The 20,365-nt window shown below is 33.9% G+C and overlaps 1 protein-coding gene across 7 annotated transcripts in view; it reads left to right on the top strand.

Annotated features, from left to right (window-relative positions):
- Positions 1-20,365, top strand: part of DGKB (diacylglycerol kinase beta) — a 700,672-nt gene that overhangs the window by 261,320 nt on the left and 418,987 nt on the right. For all 7 annotated transcript variants that reach the window (XM_087426742.1, XM_087426849.1, XM_087426797.1 and 4 more), the window contains one exon: positions 517-591. In XM_087426742.1, the coding sequence (XP_087282868.1) occupies positions 517-591 (75 nt within the window). The remainder of the gene's footprint in view (positions 1-516; positions 592-20,365) is intronic.

Here is a 20,365-nt window from a genome sequence, read left to right as displayed (position 1 = left end):
TAGGCAGATGAGCTCACATTCTTTGCTTACATACATACACACGTACATACATACAGACATACGAAGTGCACAATCACATTTTCAGCTTGGGATAGATAGTTTTCATCTCTATCAGGTTGGCCCAATAGCCTATAAATTTCACAAGGATCTATTAAGAGAAGATATTTAAGTAATCTTTTACTGACATTTTAAAAATCTTTATTTGAAATCTAATTAGCTAAATAATATTCAAAAGCAGGATAGAGAATATTCTATATGCATATGCATATTTAGAATGCAAATATCATTGTTTCTAATTTATAAGCTATATTGCCTTTATAATGGCTACTAAACCTCTTTTTTAAGAAGAACCATTAGTTCCCATTGAGCTATTATACCTACAATATTATTAATGCAAAATTTATCAAATATATTTAATTGCAACCATATATAATTATAAAAATAAGGGGTGCTATTTAGATAAAAATTTAAAAATATCACTAAATTTTTTTTCCTTCTATATTTTCATCTTCATAGAATTTACAGAAAATTCCAGTATCTACTAAATCCTCGCCAGGTTTACAGTCTTGCTGGAAATGGACCAATGCCAGGGTAAGTCTAAGGATAATATCATTACCATTAATTCATTTAGTACTAATTAATTAAATAAGCAACCTGACATACCTAGAAATAATGTTATTTGAATACAGCAGCCAGATCAATATACAAGAAAAAACATTGAATATCAACTACATAAGAGAAACCAAGGTCGACGCTGTTTTTCACAATAGCCTGTTTCCAGCAGATTTGCTTCCCTTCTAAATACTGGGAAGTAATCCTAATACTTCCAATAATAATCACACACAGTAGCTGGGTGCTTAAACTTCTAAACCATCTGTTTGAAGAACTACTCCCCTTTATTTGTTAATTATAGAATATAAATCTACTACAGAGTAAAGAAAAATCTAGTTAAAGAATAGAAATCATAACATGCTTTTTTCATTTACTACTTACAAAATCTAATGAATATCACTCTTATAAGATACTTTACTGTTAATAGGTAAGATGTAGTGAAATAGAATTATTTTTTTCAACAGAAACCATATACTTTTGATGTTACAAGTATGCACTGCAATAAATTGTCATTAATTTGTTCTAGTTAACTAATTAATGTCATCTTCTTCCACTGACCTGTTTTCTCTCTATCAACATGAGAGTAAACATTAGACCAGATGAAGAGGAGGAAAGCTCTATAAACCTTATATAATCTTCTTTTTAAAAAAATCAGTAAGCTTAAGAAAGGTCTTCTAGGTTATTCTCAAAAACTAGAAACCAAATATTGAAATTGTCTGTACTCTTTTAAATGCTCAGAATAAAACATATACTGTTGTGTCTTATGTTAAATAAATGTAAATCAAGTACAGTTAATTAGCATAGGCTTCCACAATTATACTCATCTTTCTCTTCCTCTCCCTGCTACCTGCGGTCCAGGGCCAGTTTTCAAATGCTGAGCAGTGTCTGTGAAACCTCCTTGCTGTAGAAGGCAGGCTCCTCACAGGAATTTAGTTCAGAACATGACCTTTGTGAAGCTCCAGATTCCAGAATCTAAAGGATCACGACCAGATTATGTGCTAGGCGAGCTACACTGAGGAAGCCCCAATCTAGATAAAGCCAGGCAAAAGTGAAGTCTTGATATTGACACAGAAGCTAAGTCAGGATGGCTCTTTTTCTTGTTCTTTAATTTTCTCTAAATTTCAAAGTAGCTCTTATTCTGCAGGATTAAGGAATTGTGTATTCAAAAGTTTAGCCATTCCAAGACCTCTGTGGCTCCATCCAGACCAAGTAAATCCAGCCTGGCCTGAATTTCGTAGTTAAATGCAATGCCTACTGACTCTGCTAATTACAAGCCTTGTAACTTAACCTCTCTCTGTCTTCATTTTCTTTTCTATAAAATGAGAAAAATAGTACCTGGCTTATAAGATAGTTGTGAAGTTACATGGGATGATGCCTATGAAGCATATAAAAATGTGCTTACCGCATAATTTGTCCTCAATTAATGTTATTTATTATCAATACTATTGGTAGTAGCATTAATTAATAATTAATAACACGACTACTTTGTAGCTATATGTAAATAGACTGCAATAATACTGATTTTAACCTTGTTTTCTGATTTCATTTTTTTCCTACTCCACTTTAAATATGTACTACATGTTTCCTTTTACTCTTTCAATTTTGGGCATCCTATTATGCTCTACTCTATTTTAATATATTGAAAAAATAAAAGTAATATATTTGCTTGTAAAAACCCACACTACAATGAATATTATTTAGAAAGTAAGTTGAAGGCCCCTCTTCAAGCACTTCCACTTCTCAGGGATTACCATTGCTAGTTGTTTGTGTGTATCCCCCCAGAACTTCTTCTATAAACATAAAATGTAATGTATGTATATAATATATTCATATATATAATCTATTCATACACAGACACACACATATATACACATATATGTTGCATAGATACACAGATTTTTTACAACACTTGGAGTATGGTTCTTTTATTGCTCTGCCACTTGCTCTTTTTTATTCAAAAGCACATGATGGATATTGAGTTCCGTAGATATTGATCAGATTCATTATTTTTAAGAGCTGCACAATATTCCATAATTTTGTTAGCTGTTCCATTATTGATAAACATTTAGATTGCCTGTATTTTTAAATTATTATCAAATATGCTGTTAACATCTGTCAATTTATCTATTTTTTTGGAAGCATATTCAAATATTTTCATAGAAGAGGTTGGTATAGGTAGAATTGCTTGGTTGAGAATATTTTCAACTTTAATTGTGTCAGGTTCTGCCAAAGTGCTATACGAAAAGTTTGTGTTGAATTATAAGTCCAGCAACAGTATATAATGCTTATTTCCCATAACCTCCATTAAATTAGTTATCTTTAGTAATTTCTATTTTTGTTCAATATGATAAGTGAAAATATATCCTCGTCATCTTTATTTGCATGTCTCTGATCAATTATAAAGTTGAATATAGTATTTATTAGATTTAATTTCCTATAAACAACAGAAATATACTCTGGCTTATTATCAAAATAAAGTTTACTGGAAAATTATAAAGTTGCTCATAGAATTAATGGGGAAAGATGAAGATCTTTGCTTCAGAAAAGATAGGGATCAGGGCAATTTGAGAAAACAGAGTAGCAGGAATAAAAGATCAAAGTCCCATGGGAGTTATTGCTGAGAGGAATTGATTCCAACTGCTCTTGATAGTCTTATTTCTCTGCTCAAGATTCAAATTCCAGGGAGAAGCATATTTATTGATCTATCTTGTTCCCACACCACAGCCTTGGCTGGTTTGTGATGGAGCATCTTGACTGATAGTCCTGTTAAGGCTACATCTAAATGGTTTGTTTCCTTAAAGCCAAATGAGGATGCTATAACCTGAGGATGAAAGATGAATTCTTGGTGGGAATAAACAATAGGTGTTCACTACAGTCCAACAAATTGGCTGTCCAATGTCCCTTCTTTTCTGAACATATGCAGTAAAAAAAATTGTAACAGTCAACATATTGCTACGCCTAAATATGTAACTGAAAACACACATACTCCTAAAATGTAGATAGCCCCAAGTCTCATTTAGTTCCTGTAACCAGCTTCAAGTTCTGGTTCTCTAGAAACATCTCAAGACATGACTATTTTATCTTCTCTCTCTGTACCTATTTGGTCTCAGTACATAGAAATGTAAGGAGAAAATTAAAAATTTAACTAAAAATATGAATTTAATTAAATGAGGTTTTTAAAAATGTAAAGAATGAAACACATGTAAAGTCTATAGTCCTGGTTTTGCAACTGATTGAAAGTTGTAGCTGATACTTAAGACATTTCTCCTGCCTGTATGTCAACTGCTCAGAAATGTTTATCTAGGGCAGTGACCTAAATATTTTTACCTGATAGGTCTGAGACTTTGGTAGTATTATTTGTATAGGGCTGAATTAGTCTCTCATTTACCTTCACTGATAGGCATGGTGGTACATGACGGTATTAATGTTCTCTATCAAATATTTCCAGATCTCCTTCCAGGCACTTGATTTTATTTCACTTTCTTTAACCCTAGGTATTAAGAGTGGCCATATGGCTTTCTGTCACAATAAACTGTAGGCAGAAATTAGATTTTCCACGCTTTCTTTCCCTTTGCCACAGTAACCAGCAATATTCCAGATATTGGCTCTTAGCTTGGATCACAGAGTAAAGACTGGGAGAGAGAGTCTCCCGGCTCCTTAGCCATGATCCCCATAGAATGAGTGATAAATACGTCTCTGTAGGGTTATGCCACTAAGATTTTGGGTTGTTTGGTACTGTCTGTAACCTAGCCTTTAATGACAAAACCAATGATAGGAGTAGAGATCCTATTAGTACTCCCTATTCCCACTATATAGCAGCAATCCTGTTTCTCCCTGGGGATCAGAGTCAATCATCAGATCTTTCTTTTTCGTTGTTTATCTAGAGATATGAAGAGCCTCAAAATGTCCAGGTGTCAATGTCAGCATCTAATTCAATGAAAACTTTATTATCTCATATGGCAGCATTCCTTGCTTTGGTGTTAAAACATCTAAACCATAAGAGTTCAAAACCAAGAGAATGGGAAGTAAAATTTTGAAAGTGGGTGTATTAGTCAGTGTTCTTTAGAGAAACAGAACCAGTAAGACATATAGAGAGATATTTATTATAAGGAATTAGCTTGCATGTTAATGGAGGCTGGCAGGTCCAAAATCTGTGGAGTTGACGTTCCAGTTTAAATCTAACGACTGGCAAGCTACTGTCAAACTAAGAAGAGCCAATGCCCCAGTTCAAAGACCATGAGGGTGGAGAATTCTCCTTCTGGAGTAAAGTCAGCCTTTTGTTTTACAGTCCTGTGTCGTTTAACCCAAGGATGTGTTCTGAGAAATGCATCATTAGGCAATTTCATCATTGTGTGAACATCATAGAGTGTACTTACACAAACCTAATACACACCTAGGCTGTCCTGTACTAATCTTATGGTACCACTGTCATATATGTGGTCTGTTGTTGACCGAAAGGTCATTATGCAGTGCATGACTGTATTTAGATCTTCAACTGATTTGATGGAACCCACCAACATTATGGAGGGAAATGTGTTTTATGCAGTCTACCAATTTAAATGTTAATCTTATCCAAAAACATTCTCACAGAAACAGTCAGAATAATGTTTGATCACCCATGGCCCAACCAAGTTGACACATAAAATTACCCATCTCAGTGGATAGTGAGTGTAATTGTAAGTTTCATCACCCAAGCTTTACCTTTTGACCCAAGAACCATGTTTTCTGACACGGATAAAGCAGCACAACATAGTTCAGAGAACATGCTATAGCCTTTTGATAGTACACCATTTGAGTGTTCCCATGGATTCTTTAGTGGGAATCCGTGACTGAGTCTTTAGTAGGCTATTTCAGTACTGCTTCTCCCTGATAAAACACAGGAAGGCTTTTAAGTCCCAGGGGCATCAGCCCTCTGTCTTTCTTCCTTCTCTGTGAAAGGAATTCTTTGAAAGGAGAGAGCAATATGTGAGAAACTATGATAGTGTAAAGGCATTCATTAAGTCAATTGCTATGACCATTGACAAAGACATAATGGGAAGGAAAAGTAAATCCAATTGCTAGAATAAATGTCTAGTGCAGTGAGGCAAATGGCTGCAGTTCCATTACGGAAAGGGTCCAATGAATTTAGGCTAGCCCTAAGTAGCTGGCTGATTCCCTTGACGTTTAGTAACATATTAGAATTCACTTGTTGGTTCCTTTGATGACAACTGAGTATCCCAGAGTCAGTAACTACCCTACTTGTTGAAGATAAATTAATGTTGTTTATCTCTTTCGTAGCCTCCACTCCTACCAACACGAACATGAGCCTTTTGAACACTCACCGAGAGTGCCTAAGAAAAAATGCTGACTGGCACTCTTTGGGGGCATTCATAGTTCCAACTATGGGTCCATTCTGAGAAAGCTGCTTATGTAATTGTCCTTTCATCACTAATTCTCCATTCTTGTCCTTTCTAAGTGCTTAAGACTGTGAGACATATCATTAGCCAGTACTGTTGAATTAGTGTGTTTCCTAAACTCTGGACATCATTCTGTCCAGAAAAGGCAGGCAGTAAGTTTTATTGTTTGAAATACTGCCCACTGCTCAAATGATCTATTTGATGATTCTTATGATAGATTGTTTTATATACTGTAACTCCATAATTATTTTCTCAAAATTTAGTGATATTTACTCTCCTCGATGTGTTAATGTCTCAAGATTTTAAAATATAAGTTTGAATGAATTGCATTGAATTTCTAGTTGCATCTTGATCACTGTGAGAATGCCCTGTTTCTCTGATACCAGCACCCACACTGGGTCCCCAGGGGCAACCTAGACTTCTGTTAGAGAGCTGGTTCTCTGTGGTTATCCTGGAGGCAAATGCCTCACGTAGCTGCTCTGAAAGGGGACTCTGGCCAGGCTATGCTGTAATCCTTCACTTAATCTCATGGCTCACCTGCTCACTGTAACTCCTTTCATCTCTGTTTCTAGCTATGCTGTCCCTGATTCTGGGTCTGCTGGGAGAGTTCCTTTGGCAATGGTTCCCTTTCACTGTATTGTTTTGTAAATCGCTCTATTCTGTAAGGTTTCTCTACTAATCTAATATCCATTGTGATTGAATTTCATCACCGTTTCTGGTTAATAACTTTTCCAATGCTACAATAGATATACTTTTTAAAAATATATTTTTTATCTGCCACCTTGATCCATCATTCTTTTAATTTCCTTTTTTCTACTTTTTCCTCTTTACCACACCAGATTTTTAAATCTTTTTGTATGCACCTCTTCTCTCACCCTATATTTATTTTTTTTCCTTTTCTAACGCTTTGTTTATAGAGTAGAAGCTTTTCTTAATGTATCAAAACTATGCTAATTTCTAGTGTGAATTATTTAGTAAATAACAAAACTCTCTGGTCATTTCCCTTTTTATCTTTAATTGGTTTCAAGATGGAATTGGGTGTTTGCTTCCGTTATATCTCCTTATCTAAATTCTCTCACTGTCTTCTGACTATTCTACTTAAACATGTCTGAAACTAGAGTCTGTGTCATAATAGTTGTTTCTTCCTGATGACGCATATTATGATATAATGGGATAAATTATTTATAGGTATAAATTAGTTAGAAAAGATGAAATATAGAATATATACTGCTCTCTGGTAGTAATAAAATGATGAGTTTTTTCTTTCTTTCACATCATTAAAAGAAATATGTACGTTTAGCTGTTATACCAACTGTATATGCTAATGTGACTTATGAAAAGTTAATATCAAGTTTTTTGTATACTTGTGACATGCCTTGTTCCCTTTTGACTCTAAGCTTCATAGAAGTACAGATGGTTTATTCTCATATCATCTCTAAAATATTTAAGTAAAAAATAACAAGTATTTATTGAATTGAAATAAAAGACAAATATTTTTAAATTAAGTAAATTATTTTCCAGCTTGTTCACCATAATTAACTATAATGAATTGTTTGTGAGATAAGTGCTTTATAGAAATCTTTGGCTTCATCTACCTGAGCTAAATGTAAAACATATATAATTTTAAAAATAAAATTTAACAGTCAACGTACAAATTCACATATTGCACGTATCATACATATTTCCATTGTGAAAACTTGGAATATATTCTCCTATTAAAATAAATGTGTAACTTAGAAAAAACATAACAGATTCTACAGATTTCATTACTTTCTTAATTTAAAATATCATTTTATATAACAAAGTTTCTACCATATTTCATTTAAATTAAATCCTTCTTGAATCAGAACTTATGACCTATTACATATGTCTCTTGTTACAGAATCTTGTTATGTCAGAGAGCTGAACAAAATCCTCAAAAGCCTAAGAAAATGTTCATCAAAATTCAATCCAGCTCTACTGGAAATTTCCGGAAAAAAATTGTTGCTTTGCTAACCTAAAAATGAATCACTCTACTCACACTTTGAATCCTTATGATTAATGATACGATATAACGCATACGATTTTGTGAGCCACTCCCCCATTAAATGTGTGAGCATAATTCTGTCTCTGCCTTGATCACTTGAGCAATTGAGTTTGAAAATCAATTTATGATTCCATATTAAAGATCTACAGTTAATAAAAGTAACAAAAAACATAACATGCTGCTGCAATGAGCAAAGTCATATAATTGCCTGCCTTGCAGAATTCTCTCATTTTGGGTATTGTAAGTCTATAGTCGCTTTCCCCATATGTCAACAAATAGATTATGACTTTAAAGATATTGAAAAATCTGAATTTCCATTATCCATTTCACAGAAAAAGGAATAATAGTTGGTGAATAGCAGTTAGACTAGTGATCCATGTGTTATTGTTTAGAGGTCATTACTTATCCAAAATCCCTGAACAGTCTGAAAAAGAACATTTTTTGCTCTAATTGGCTGTTGGAAATCATCAATTCATTTGTGTATATCCTTTAACCTGTTTCATATTTTATTCTACAAAAGTCAAGTTTCTAATAAATAATGTAAACTATTTTATTTGAATATCCCCAATTTGCTGTTATCTAAGCCTGCTTCACAAGCTCCCTGGCGCAACTTTACCATCAGCCCCAGGCAGTTAAATGACATGTCTTACTAATGAGTAAAAATAAGAAAACTCATAGTTACTGACTATCATGGAATCCTTTAAGAATGACGAAGTATTAACCTACTTCTATAATTTAACTAGGAAGAATAACGGTGGACAGTGTAGTCCACACTCAAAGGGAATAACAATGTCAAACCTAAGTAAAAAGGGAAATGGTAGCTTAACAATAACAACAACGACAATAGTAATACAATCATGTGCCGCCTAATGATGTCTCAGTCAACAACAGACTGCATATATGACAGTGGTCCCATAAGATTAGTACCATATAGCCTACGTGTGTAGTAGGCTATACCATCTAGGTTTGTGTAAGTACACTGTATGATGTTTGCACAGTGATGAAATCTCCTAACGACACCTTTCTCAGACATATCGCCGTCATTAGTGGATGCATGACTGCAATATATATTGATCCGGCATATATTTATTCAATGGCTACCCGCCGATGCCAAGAACAAGTCTTAGCACTGCCAATCTACTTTGAACAAAAGAAACAACCCTTTCTGCCCACATAGTCTTATATTTTAATGGAAGAAGACACACATTAAACTAATAAAAATATATTTACACGTGTCAGTAGGGAAAGTGAACAAGGTATGCATTGGCAGTGATTGTTCTCTGGTTTTTCTTTTAAATAGGCTGAGGGAATAACTCACTGAGTATAGACATAAAGGAGATGCGGGAACAAGCCATTTGGCCATCTCACAGAAGAACATTTAAAGCAGAGGGAAGAGCAAGAGTACAAGTACCATGATGGGAGAATATTTGACATGATTGGGGAATATTAGCAAGAAGGCCAGGGTGGGTGGAGCAGAATGCATAATGGTAGCATATTAGAATTGTCTGTTGTCGTATTAGAATTGTCTATCCCACAGAGTTTTACAATTACCGTGACCATGATAATTAGGTTTACCCAGGACTCTTCTGTTTTATTTCTGGTATTCCAGCAACCAAATCAATTTAGCTTCTGCCCAGAATTTTTATTTTTCTGCCCAGTATTTTTAACTTAAGTATTATTATTAATGGATATATTATAATAAAGTCTGATGAGGATGGTTTTGGGAGGTTTCTAATTTGACCATCCAGCTTCTGCTGTGTTATCCTCTAGTAGGATGTAAGACATATACATGTCCAATGAACAGAGTTCTCACTTTAATATAATCATTACACCTGAAACATTAGCAGAAAAAACTCTCTTTTCCCAACCCTCACCACATGCAAAGACAAGCAACAACTTCTTCTGAAATACAGTGCGCAGAGAATGTAAAGATAAAATTAAATGTGCACTGCAAGTTGTTGTCGGCCAACTGGTATACCTGTTAGGCCAGCACGTTATGTTGTGGTCTGTGCTTTGTGCCTCCCTGTAAGATTCAAGGGGAACAAATATACCATTCAGCAATGTCAGTGGAGATTGTGGGAAATCATAGGTTAGATGTATATGAAATACATGCAAGAAAGAGAAGATGAGCAGTCTTGCCAAGTACGTTAGTGAATAGTTTATATACCCTCCCTCAGTGTTTTTTTTAAATCAAACATGTAGTTTACATCTTTAAATATTTATGTTTTATAACACTTCTTTATTTTGCAATAAAACTTTCAGCAAAAAATAGTTCAAAAATGAAAATGCATATTCTTTTTTTTTTTTTTGTGAGGAAGATCAGCCCTGAGCTAACATCTGTGCTAATCCTCCTCTTTTTGCTGAGGAAGACCGCTCTGAGCGAACATCTATTGCCAATCCTCCTCCTTTTTTTTTCCCAAAGCCCCAGTAGATAGTTGTATGTCACAGCTGCACATCCTTCTAGTTGCTGTATGTGGGACTCGGCCTCAGCATGGCCGGAGAAGCTGTGCGTCTGTGTGCGCCTGGGATCCAATCCTGGGCCTCCAGTAGCGGAGCACGTGCATTTAACCACTAAGCCACAGGGTCGGCCCCTGAAAATGCATATTAAATGAAAAATTACTTCTGAATTTCTGAATTTCTATTACTTAAAAAGAGTTGATGATAAATACGTATTTCTACAAAATATTTATCAACATTTAGCATGGGTGCTCTACTGATATCACTGACCATGTGGAAACCATAAACGCACATAATCCTGAAGAAGTTTCAATATCTGCTTCAGAATTAATAGCTAATTCTCTGCCTGAAAGCAAGCTTAAACTACAGAAAATCCCTTTGCATATCACTCCTTGAAGCATGACTTTTCATTTCGATCAAATAACTTTTTAAAATTAATGTTCATTTTCAATTCCAAGTTTTCTTTTTTTTTCTGTGAAGAAGATCAGCCTTGAGCTAACATCTGATGCCAATCCTCCTCTTTTTTCTGAGGAAGCTTGGCACTGAGCTAACATCCGTGCCCATCTTCCTCCACTTTATATGGGACACCGCCACAGCATGGCTTGCCAAGCGGTAGGTCAGTGCGCACCGGGGATCCGAACCGGCGAACCCCAGGGCGCCGCAGCAGAGCGTGCGCACTTAACCACTTGCGCCACCAGGCCGGCTCCCCCCCCCCCCCCCGTTGTCTTATGTGTGTTATAAGTGAAGTGATAGCTGTTAATATTTTGACTCCATTAGCAGAAGAACTTTAAAAAGATCAAATATTGTCATTTTTATAGCAAAGTGATCAAAATGCTTTAAATAGAAAATCAGTTTATTGCAGTAATGATTTGAGTGCATGTAATATGTGGACTCCAAATAAAGTTTTTGGAGGTTCATTTGGATAAAGATAAAACATTGGACACTATTCATAATGCCATCATAAACTCAGTTAAAAAGTTCAGCACCAGTGATTCAGTCATTTGTTTCCGTGGTGATAATTTGAATACAGATTTTGGTGGAGTACTTCATCATATGGCAACGACGTGGTTTTTACTAAAATAGGAAACAATAGATAAAAATATATGCTCTGAATTGGTTGTGTACACACATAAGTCATAATTGTATCCAAAGAAACTTTAATATTCTACTAATTAAAAGCTTTAATTGTCAAATTATTCAGTTATTCTCCTACTGATTCTATAGTCACCAAGGAGCTTTCTGGAAAAAAAAGGTAAGGCTCAAATCTTAGGTCACTAAAGTAAAGAACTCCTTAGTCTCTCTGGATAACTCTCCTCCAGCAAGACTTTTCCAGATTATACCCTTCTCTTTCATTTAAAGCTACACCTCTCAAGAAGCATGAAAGTTTAAGGTAATTTAAAACAAAGGTAATCTGCTTATAGAAATCTACAAATTAACCTCATCTTTTCATCTCTTCATAAAAATATTATTCAAAATTTTTGTCATATGAAAAGGCAATCAAAAATAAAAAAATTTAAAAGTATATCAAGCAGTTAATTAATAAAATTATTGTTATTATTCTAGATCTTATGATGTAGTGTCTGTGAACAATCTTAAATTTGCAATCTGTAGTGATTTCTTATTAATACACATTTATATATTATATTTATATGTAGTTATATAAATCCAAGTTTATATACATCATTTTTGCATATTTTTTTTTAAAGAGGGCCTCAAATTTTATAAACATCATATCCCACAAAATCAGAATTCACCCCTACTCCTAATTTATCAATCAAAGAGTATGGGGAAGAAAATTACCTCAACTTATTTTCATTCCTCCTACTCTTATGAACACATTGATATTCATACCAATCTTAACTTCCTTCCTTGTTCTCTCAGTCAATGAGCCATCTCTCCTCCTAAATGACGTGTATTCAGCTTCTGTTCTGTGGCCCTCCTCTTGCTTCTTTGACACTTTACTGATTATCCCCACCCTCTTGTTATTACATCTTGAGCTGTTCCTGTTCTACTGGCTCTTTATCTCAAGTATGTAAGCCCTCTTAATATATGCCCACTCTGTATTAAAGTGATTTGGATTAGCTTATGAAAACATATGCAATGAGTAAAGTGTTATAATAAGCACAAATTACAACAAGAATGGATAGAGGACAGAGGTTCGAGACCAATGGAAGGCAGATAAACAATTCCTAGGTCATTGCAGAGTTGCGAAAAATGAACAACCTGTAAAACTGACAAGGCTCTCATTTTCAGTTTGAAAAATCTCTATGCAAAAGTAAAGCTACTTACTTTTCCAACTCTTTGTTCTCTTCACAACTACGTTCTTAATAAAACGGGCTGTTCTTTTACTTCTTCTGCTCTTCAGTGCAATTGGGGTTTTGACTTTACTCTTCACTGAAACTGCTACTGTCACTAATAAACTCTTAGGTGTTAAATCAAATAGTCTTGGTTGTTTTCACCTTCTTAAAAGTCTCTTCTCCCTTGGATGTTAGGAAATCTATGTCTCATCTCTAAGATGCTGCTTCTTATATGTCTGGATACATTCTCCTTGGTCCATTCCTTTAATGTCACTTTTTCCTAGAATTTCATACTCAAAACTCCATTCATTTTATGTACTAGGCTTCCTTAACTTTATAATAATGAAATAATAGTGATTTGTTGGGTGTAGGCCAGGGAATATGCAAAATACAACAACCTTATTAGTTATGCATTTTCTCCATTTGCAGATGAGGAAACTCGTGATCAGGGAGCTTAAATAATTTGCTCAAGGGTTTAGTCTCATAAAAGAGCAAATTCATGTCTGTTATACTCCATCACATTCCTTTTAACCTCTCTTCTGTTTCCTCTTCTTACTTCCTTTCATGATTTTGATCATCAAGTGTACATGGATTGCTTCTGAATATCTCCTTCCATTTCAGATTTCTTTCTGCAGCCCCGTATAGATCTAATTAACTACTTACTCTACATTTCCATGTTAGTGTCCCATCGGTGTCTCAAATTTTAAACGTCTAATACTAAACCCTTTCCAAACTTGCTCACTGACTTGATTCCCTAACTTGATGAATGGAAAGACCATTCACTTTCTCATCTCATCTGACAATGCATTATTTCATGCTGTCCAGCATTTCTCATCTAATCATTTTTCTACTATCCTATTATTCCCCCTCCTTCTTACATATTAACCCTTCCCTCAATTCCTCCTCATGCTTACCCCCCAATTCATCAGGGAATTAACTTTTACCCTAGCTTCAAAATTCAACTCTGGTGTCTCCACTTTTATTAAGCTAACCCTGATATCCTTCTCTACTTAAGCCCCATTAATTGTTTTCAAAGAACATCCCACAGTGACTTGAACTGTGTGTTTTCTTATCTGCTTTCTCAGTTAAGCCACTGAGATACTTGAAGGTACGAACTCTGTCTTGCTTTCAAATCTCTAGAATCTAACACAGTTCCTGGTACACAGTTGTAGCTAATAAATGCAAGTTAAGTAAATCGATGCAGGAGCTATATCATTTATAAAATTACTTTTCTAGGCATATGGATTTTCTGTTAAATGTATCTCTCTTTCTTAGGCATTTATAGCTATTTTTTGCATTTGATCCTAATCAAAGTAACTTTTTTTCCTTCATAGTAGTCTAAATTTATTTCCTAATTTATAGTACCTTCTTCCTTACCATTCTAAAGTTAACTTTGTGGAATGATCTTATGCATATAAAATAAAAACTCATTCTAATTACTAATAATAAAAACATTAGGAAGACAGAATGGATTTGAGTAGATTTGCCAAACAGACCCAAGCAACCTAATCACTTTTGCTGCTACATTTTAGGGGTTAATTTTAGACTGTCCTTTGGACCATAGACAATATCTCTGCTTTCCAATTGGAAGTATTAATAAGTCTGGGTTCCAAGTTAACTTCTTTCAACGATTAGGAAATATGGGTAATATCTGTTAAATTAAAACTCTTTATTGTATCTTTCATGTCATTCTTCACTTCAAAATTGTTGGTCAGTTCTACTTATTTGGTAGTCACGTAACTTACAAAATTGAAATATTTTTAATTGCATCTCCAAATATATACGTATATATTAGTATACACTTAACATATACATGTACATTAGTACTTTGTGTGATGAAGATACATATATATGACCATAAACTTGACTCTATATTTGTAGCACTAAATATAGTATGTAAATACTGATTCAAATTAATTTCCTCCCATTCTAATGCAGAAAACTCTTACATTTATGGATGAGAGAAAATAACAACAACAACAACAAAATGTTGTTTTGTGTTCTTCAGTTACTTGGCCCTTAAATATTAATATATGTTTATATATATTTAAAACATCGTAAAAGAGTTACTATTTTCCACATACCAGAATAAATTTATATTTTAATGTAAGATCTTTAAAAAGTGTTTTATTATACAAATGAAATCATGAATAGTTTCAATAAAAGGTCAAGACTATTTTAGCTAAGTATTACTTTGTTTTTACTTATTAAAATTGACTTGAGAGAATTTAATATTCCTTTTAACACATTAATTTTCCAAGAATTATATGTACTAGTCAAAAGAGGAACAAATATTTGGACGATATTTCAGAGCCTATTGTTTACCGACTTCTCCTTTCTAAGTCACTTCACACTAGGGTGAATATTAAAGTTATTTAATGAGATTACATCATAGGTGTCCCAGGAGTAAATACGATCTCACTTTCTGTCCCTCATTCTCCCTTTGTCATTTCTCTCTGACCCTTTCCTTTTCTGTCTCTCCCTCCTTCTCTGTTAAAATACACATATGCATAAAAGATGTTCTTGAGATTTCCAGAAATAACGCAATTAATCTTTCAGTTATTAATGGCTCACTGGGATATATATTTTCTCAAATACTCTGAAAGTTATTTCAGGCTATGATGGTAACAGCATTAAATTATACTGAGTTCATAATGATAAGTCCAAACTACTTTTTTTTATAACTATCCCACTTATCTACATGAAATGTTCCCCCCCAGAATAGTATAAATTCATCTTCCATACAATATCCTCAAAAGAGTAGCCAGATTTGTTGAAACAAGTGCATTTCCTAGTTTATCTAAACTTTATAATTCATTGGTAAAATAGAGTACATACGCTATGAGATGGAAGGACGTGGTTATAATCAGTCCTATTTTAAGCTGAAATGATGAGGGAGGCACATTTCAGTTGATGAGTCATGACTTTGAAGCCGAAATTATCAAAATCCACAGAAAAAGATGAACTATAACCCTCCACCCATTTTGTAATGTATAGTTCGAGGAAGCTTAGGGGGACATAACTGTTTCACGCGTTGATTTTTCAAAGTGGCTGCAGCAGCAATAACATCAATGATACCAAGGTATGTATAGATGCAGTCTGGGTAATAAAAAACAAGGTGGAAGGTGATAAGAATTAGTTTTCTAGAGTATACAGTTTCAAAAACAATAGTAACATCACAAATCAGAAAATTCAGCCTGAATTTAGTGAGGCAGTTGTGAAGCCATCTAATCTTGTAACTCTGAGAATAATATATAACTGTGTACTTGCAAGTATGAATATGAATTGAGCTGAATAATAAGAGATAAATATGCTTGTCTCTGGCTCAAAATGCTTAAATAAGAATGCAGACTTTTCCTAAGGCAAGCTCTTGAAGTAAACTATTTTACTAAACAAAGAAGAAGAAAAGGAAGAGGAGGCAATTTGATGACACATGATAAAGTCATTTTTGAGCCTTCAATCTTGTGTTTCTTTAATACAAAGGAATATGAATATGTACAATTAAATGAGCACTCACTCTGCATTATTACGCTAGCAATGTTCATGAATTTCACACTGGTTTCCTCTAAGTATCAAAGAATATAATTTTGTAATATATCGTGTCTAATATGTACACTGTTTAATAGCCATACATTTATTTTATTTTTATATGTTCAATCTTCTTTCTACTTTATACATCCAACTTACATATAAATGGCAGTATCATTTATTTTTTTTGAAGAGTAATTTGTGAGGTTGGAATAGAAAGAAATTCCTACATCTTGCCATTTAAGAAATATGATTATGAAACATTTTTCAAGATTATGGAATCAATACTGCAGTTTTTCTTTCTTTTTTCTTAAAATGTTTTCCTGGTGTGCTTTTTAAATACTCTTGTCAGGCACAAATGAAAACTTCCTGAATTTTCTGTATCAGTTTTATCTAAACACTTATTAAAAATGGAAGGTAGACTTCTAAATATTAGATGAAATGTCTCAATTTGCTTTTAGTGGTATTAAGCATCATAATCTCATCACCCACTTTTTTTTAGGGTGCGCTATAGTGGTGTTGAGCGAATGTGATAAGAAAGCATCTCACACAGAGCTACCAACCTGTGTATTAACGTAGGATCTCTTTTAAATTTAGCTATTGTGGATAAATAGTAAATGCTCTAGGAGAGCATTAGAGATCAACATTGAAAACTCAAAAATCATTAATCTGCTTCATAAATCTTTTTAACTTTTAATTTCAATAAATTTCCATAAAAATAGCATAAATAAATTCTAGAGCCATGCATGATTGCTTCACTTAAAAATGTTTATACTTACTAATTGTGCTAGTGAAACTCTGAAACTGATAGGTGAAAAGTATAGTGCACAATTCTAAAGTTTCCACAAATGGGCATCTTTCCAGATATTCCTTATTTCTCCATCGTCCCCATTGTTAGGATGTGTGAAAAAGGAAGCCTCACATCTGCTGGTCCTAACAGCTTAATGGGTGAAAAGTCAATGTCCACACAGAGCACTGCATTTTGGCTCCTGCCAAGTGTCTTGGATTTGCTTTTTCTCAATCAGAGCTGTTTTCCTCTGCACCTTCTGTGCCCAATGCCATAAGCAGGTGTCCCGATAGTTCACTGGCTACAGTTTCAGATTGGAGATAGGAGAACCCTCCTATCCAGCTTTGCTTGACAGAAAGTTGTCTTTGTGACTATTTTGCCAGAATACTGCAGGTGGGGGAGATGGGGAAATAAAGAGATGACACTCTGATCCATAAAACATATATACTACTTTTAATGAAGGAAAACATAATTAAATTAGTAATAATTTGTGAATACTACAATGTAATTTACATACACATTTTGTTATTCCTTAAAACCGCCCAACAGAGCAGGTGGTGTTAATTTTATATTAAAGAGAAGAGAAGAGAAGCTCAGAATGATTAAATAATTTTCCAAGGCTACTATTCAATGAATGAATGAAATAAGACATGAATGAATTTCTAGGGAAAATAGCATGGATGGAGTGAATTAAGAGGTTAAGATAGAGAGGTCAATTTTTCAATCCATTTAGCAATCAATTTACAGAGAGTAAGCTGGTCTGACAGTCACATGGGGTTTATGTTTGGGGGTAGGATGCTGCTGAAGAACCAATGATGACAATTTTAAAAGAAAACAAGAATGAATAACAGATGAAACATCATCATGGAGTAGAAGAACAATGGTGAGTCAAATGGATGGTTAGGCTTTCACCAGAAGCAATGAGCTTTATGGTAAACTTTTCAGCCACTTGCATATTTTGAAAAGCTTTTGTAAGCTTCAATGACAAAATGTTTGAAAACTTAGGAGATAGACAAATTAATACAGAAATATAGCTGGCAAAAACTGATTTAGGAAGAATTAGAAAATATGAATTTTTTCAATAATTATTAAAGGATTTAGCACAATTATTTAAGCCCTTTCTATTTAAAAAAAAGAAATCAATGACTCACGAGAAATTGGATAGTTTATATACAAGTGCTACCAGTTTCAAGGAACTTCCATATTATGCAAATACTTAAAAAAACAGATACTCTGCAACTCATCTTATGAGGCAGAATAATTTTGATAAAAATTAGAGATGATATCAGAAGAAAAATCGTACGTCTATTGTGTTCATGAATATAGATGCAAAACTTCTAAAAAAAATTAGCAAACTAAAGCCAATTCTCTATAGAAATATTAATAAGCAATGTCCAATTTGGGTACATGAAAAGATTGTAAGAATGATTTAATAATGCAGAAATGTACAGATGTATATTCCCACATTACTGATTAAATGAGATCAACCATATCAACATCTCAAAAGATGCAGAAAAAAATTAAAATTGATTTGTAATAAAAATTTTTACTATAACAAGAATAGAAGGAATCTTTATTAACCTTATAAAAGGTGTCACTCAAAAAAGAAAAGAAAATCCCTACAACAAGCATCATCCTAAATGGGGAAATTCTGGAAGTATTCCATTTAAATTCAGGAACAAGATATGGATGTTCTCTGTGAATACTCAAATTCAACAATGTTTTGGAGCTCTGGCCAGCACAATAAGACGGGGAAAGAAATAATTGTACGGATTGGAAATCACTAATAATACCATTTTTATTAGCATATGATACAGTCGTTTACATAGAGATCCAAATGAATCTACAAACATAACATAGACAATAGAAAAAACAGGAATCATGTGGCTACTTATCAGATCAATGTATAAAAGTCAAATATATACACCAGCAATAAAAACATTAATATTAATAGATAACTTTGGAAACATTTAAAATACCAACACAGGGGCTGGCCCCGTGGCATAGTGGTTAAGTGCACGCACTCCACTGCTGGCGGCCCAGGTTCGGATCCGGGCACGTACTGATGCACCACTTGTCAGGCCATGCTGTGGTGGTGTTCCACATAAAGTGGAGGAAGATTGGAACGGATGTTAGCTCAGGGCCAATCTTCCTCAGTAAAAAGACGACGATTGGCATGGATGTTAGCTCAGGGCTGATCTTCCTCAGAAAAAATTAAAAAAAAATAATAAAACAAAAAAATAAAATACCAACACAAATTATAAAACAACCAAGAATAAATCTAATAAAATATATGAAAGACCTGTAAGCAGAAAATTAAAACTTTATTGAAGGGCATTAAAGACTATCTAAATAAATTAAACCATCCTATCTTCATGGATCAGGAAAGTTAACATTACACAGATGTTATTTCTCCCAAAATTGATCTGTTGACTTAACGTAATTCCAGTCAAAATCATGATGAGATTTTCTTTGTTTTTATGTTTATTTTTGTGGATTATAACAAATTAGCTTTAAAATATATATAGAAAAGCAAAGAAGGAATAATAGCCTAGATTCTTCATGCTCTATGAAATATGGACTTACTATAAAGCTATAGTAGTTATCAGAGTGTGCCACTGGTTCAGAGATGGACAAATTCTTGAGTAAAATACAATAGACGATCCAAAAAGAAATGTACTCATATATGTAAATTTGACTTATGATGGAGCATGCATGGTAGAAAGTCGAATTATCCAATAAATTGAAATTAAAAAATGAAAAGAGTAATTGGTGCACAACAACCAACAGGCAAGAAGGAAGGGAGAAATGGAGAAAAGAAGAGAGAAAAAAGGAGAAAAAGAGGGCAGAGGGAGGGAGGGAGGGAGGGAGAGAAGAAGGGAAGAGAATAAAGGGATCCCCACTTCATACCACCACAATAGAATATTGTGAATATTTTATACATTATATTTATATATATATTAAACAATATATTTTATATATATTTATATAAACAATTCTATGTGGTGGTGTGAGGTAGGGATTTTAGTCTATCATTGTATTTATTAATATATATAATATATATTAAATATGCATTTATATATAAACATATCATTATATATAATGGTGGTAGACTATAATCCCTACCTCACATCACCACATAGAATTTCTGTCAAAAGTAAAGCTGAGGGGCTGGGCCTGTTGCGTAGTGGTTAAGTGCTCGCACTCTGCTGCTGGCGGCCCGGTTCAGAAGGCACCGCTTCTCAGGCCATGTTGTGGTGGC

Source organism: Ceratotherium simum, chromosome 1 (genome assembly GCF_057802395.1).
Source record: "Ceratotherium simum simum isolate JZ-2026a chromosome 1, ASM5780239v1, whole genome shotgun sequence".
Taxonomy (NCBI): Eukaryota; Metazoa; Chordata; class Mammalia; order Perissodactyla; family Rhinocerotidae; genus Ceratotherium; species Ceratotherium simum.
Note: the sequence above shows the minus strand (reverse complement) of the source record. Positions and strands in the feature narration are given on the sequence as shown.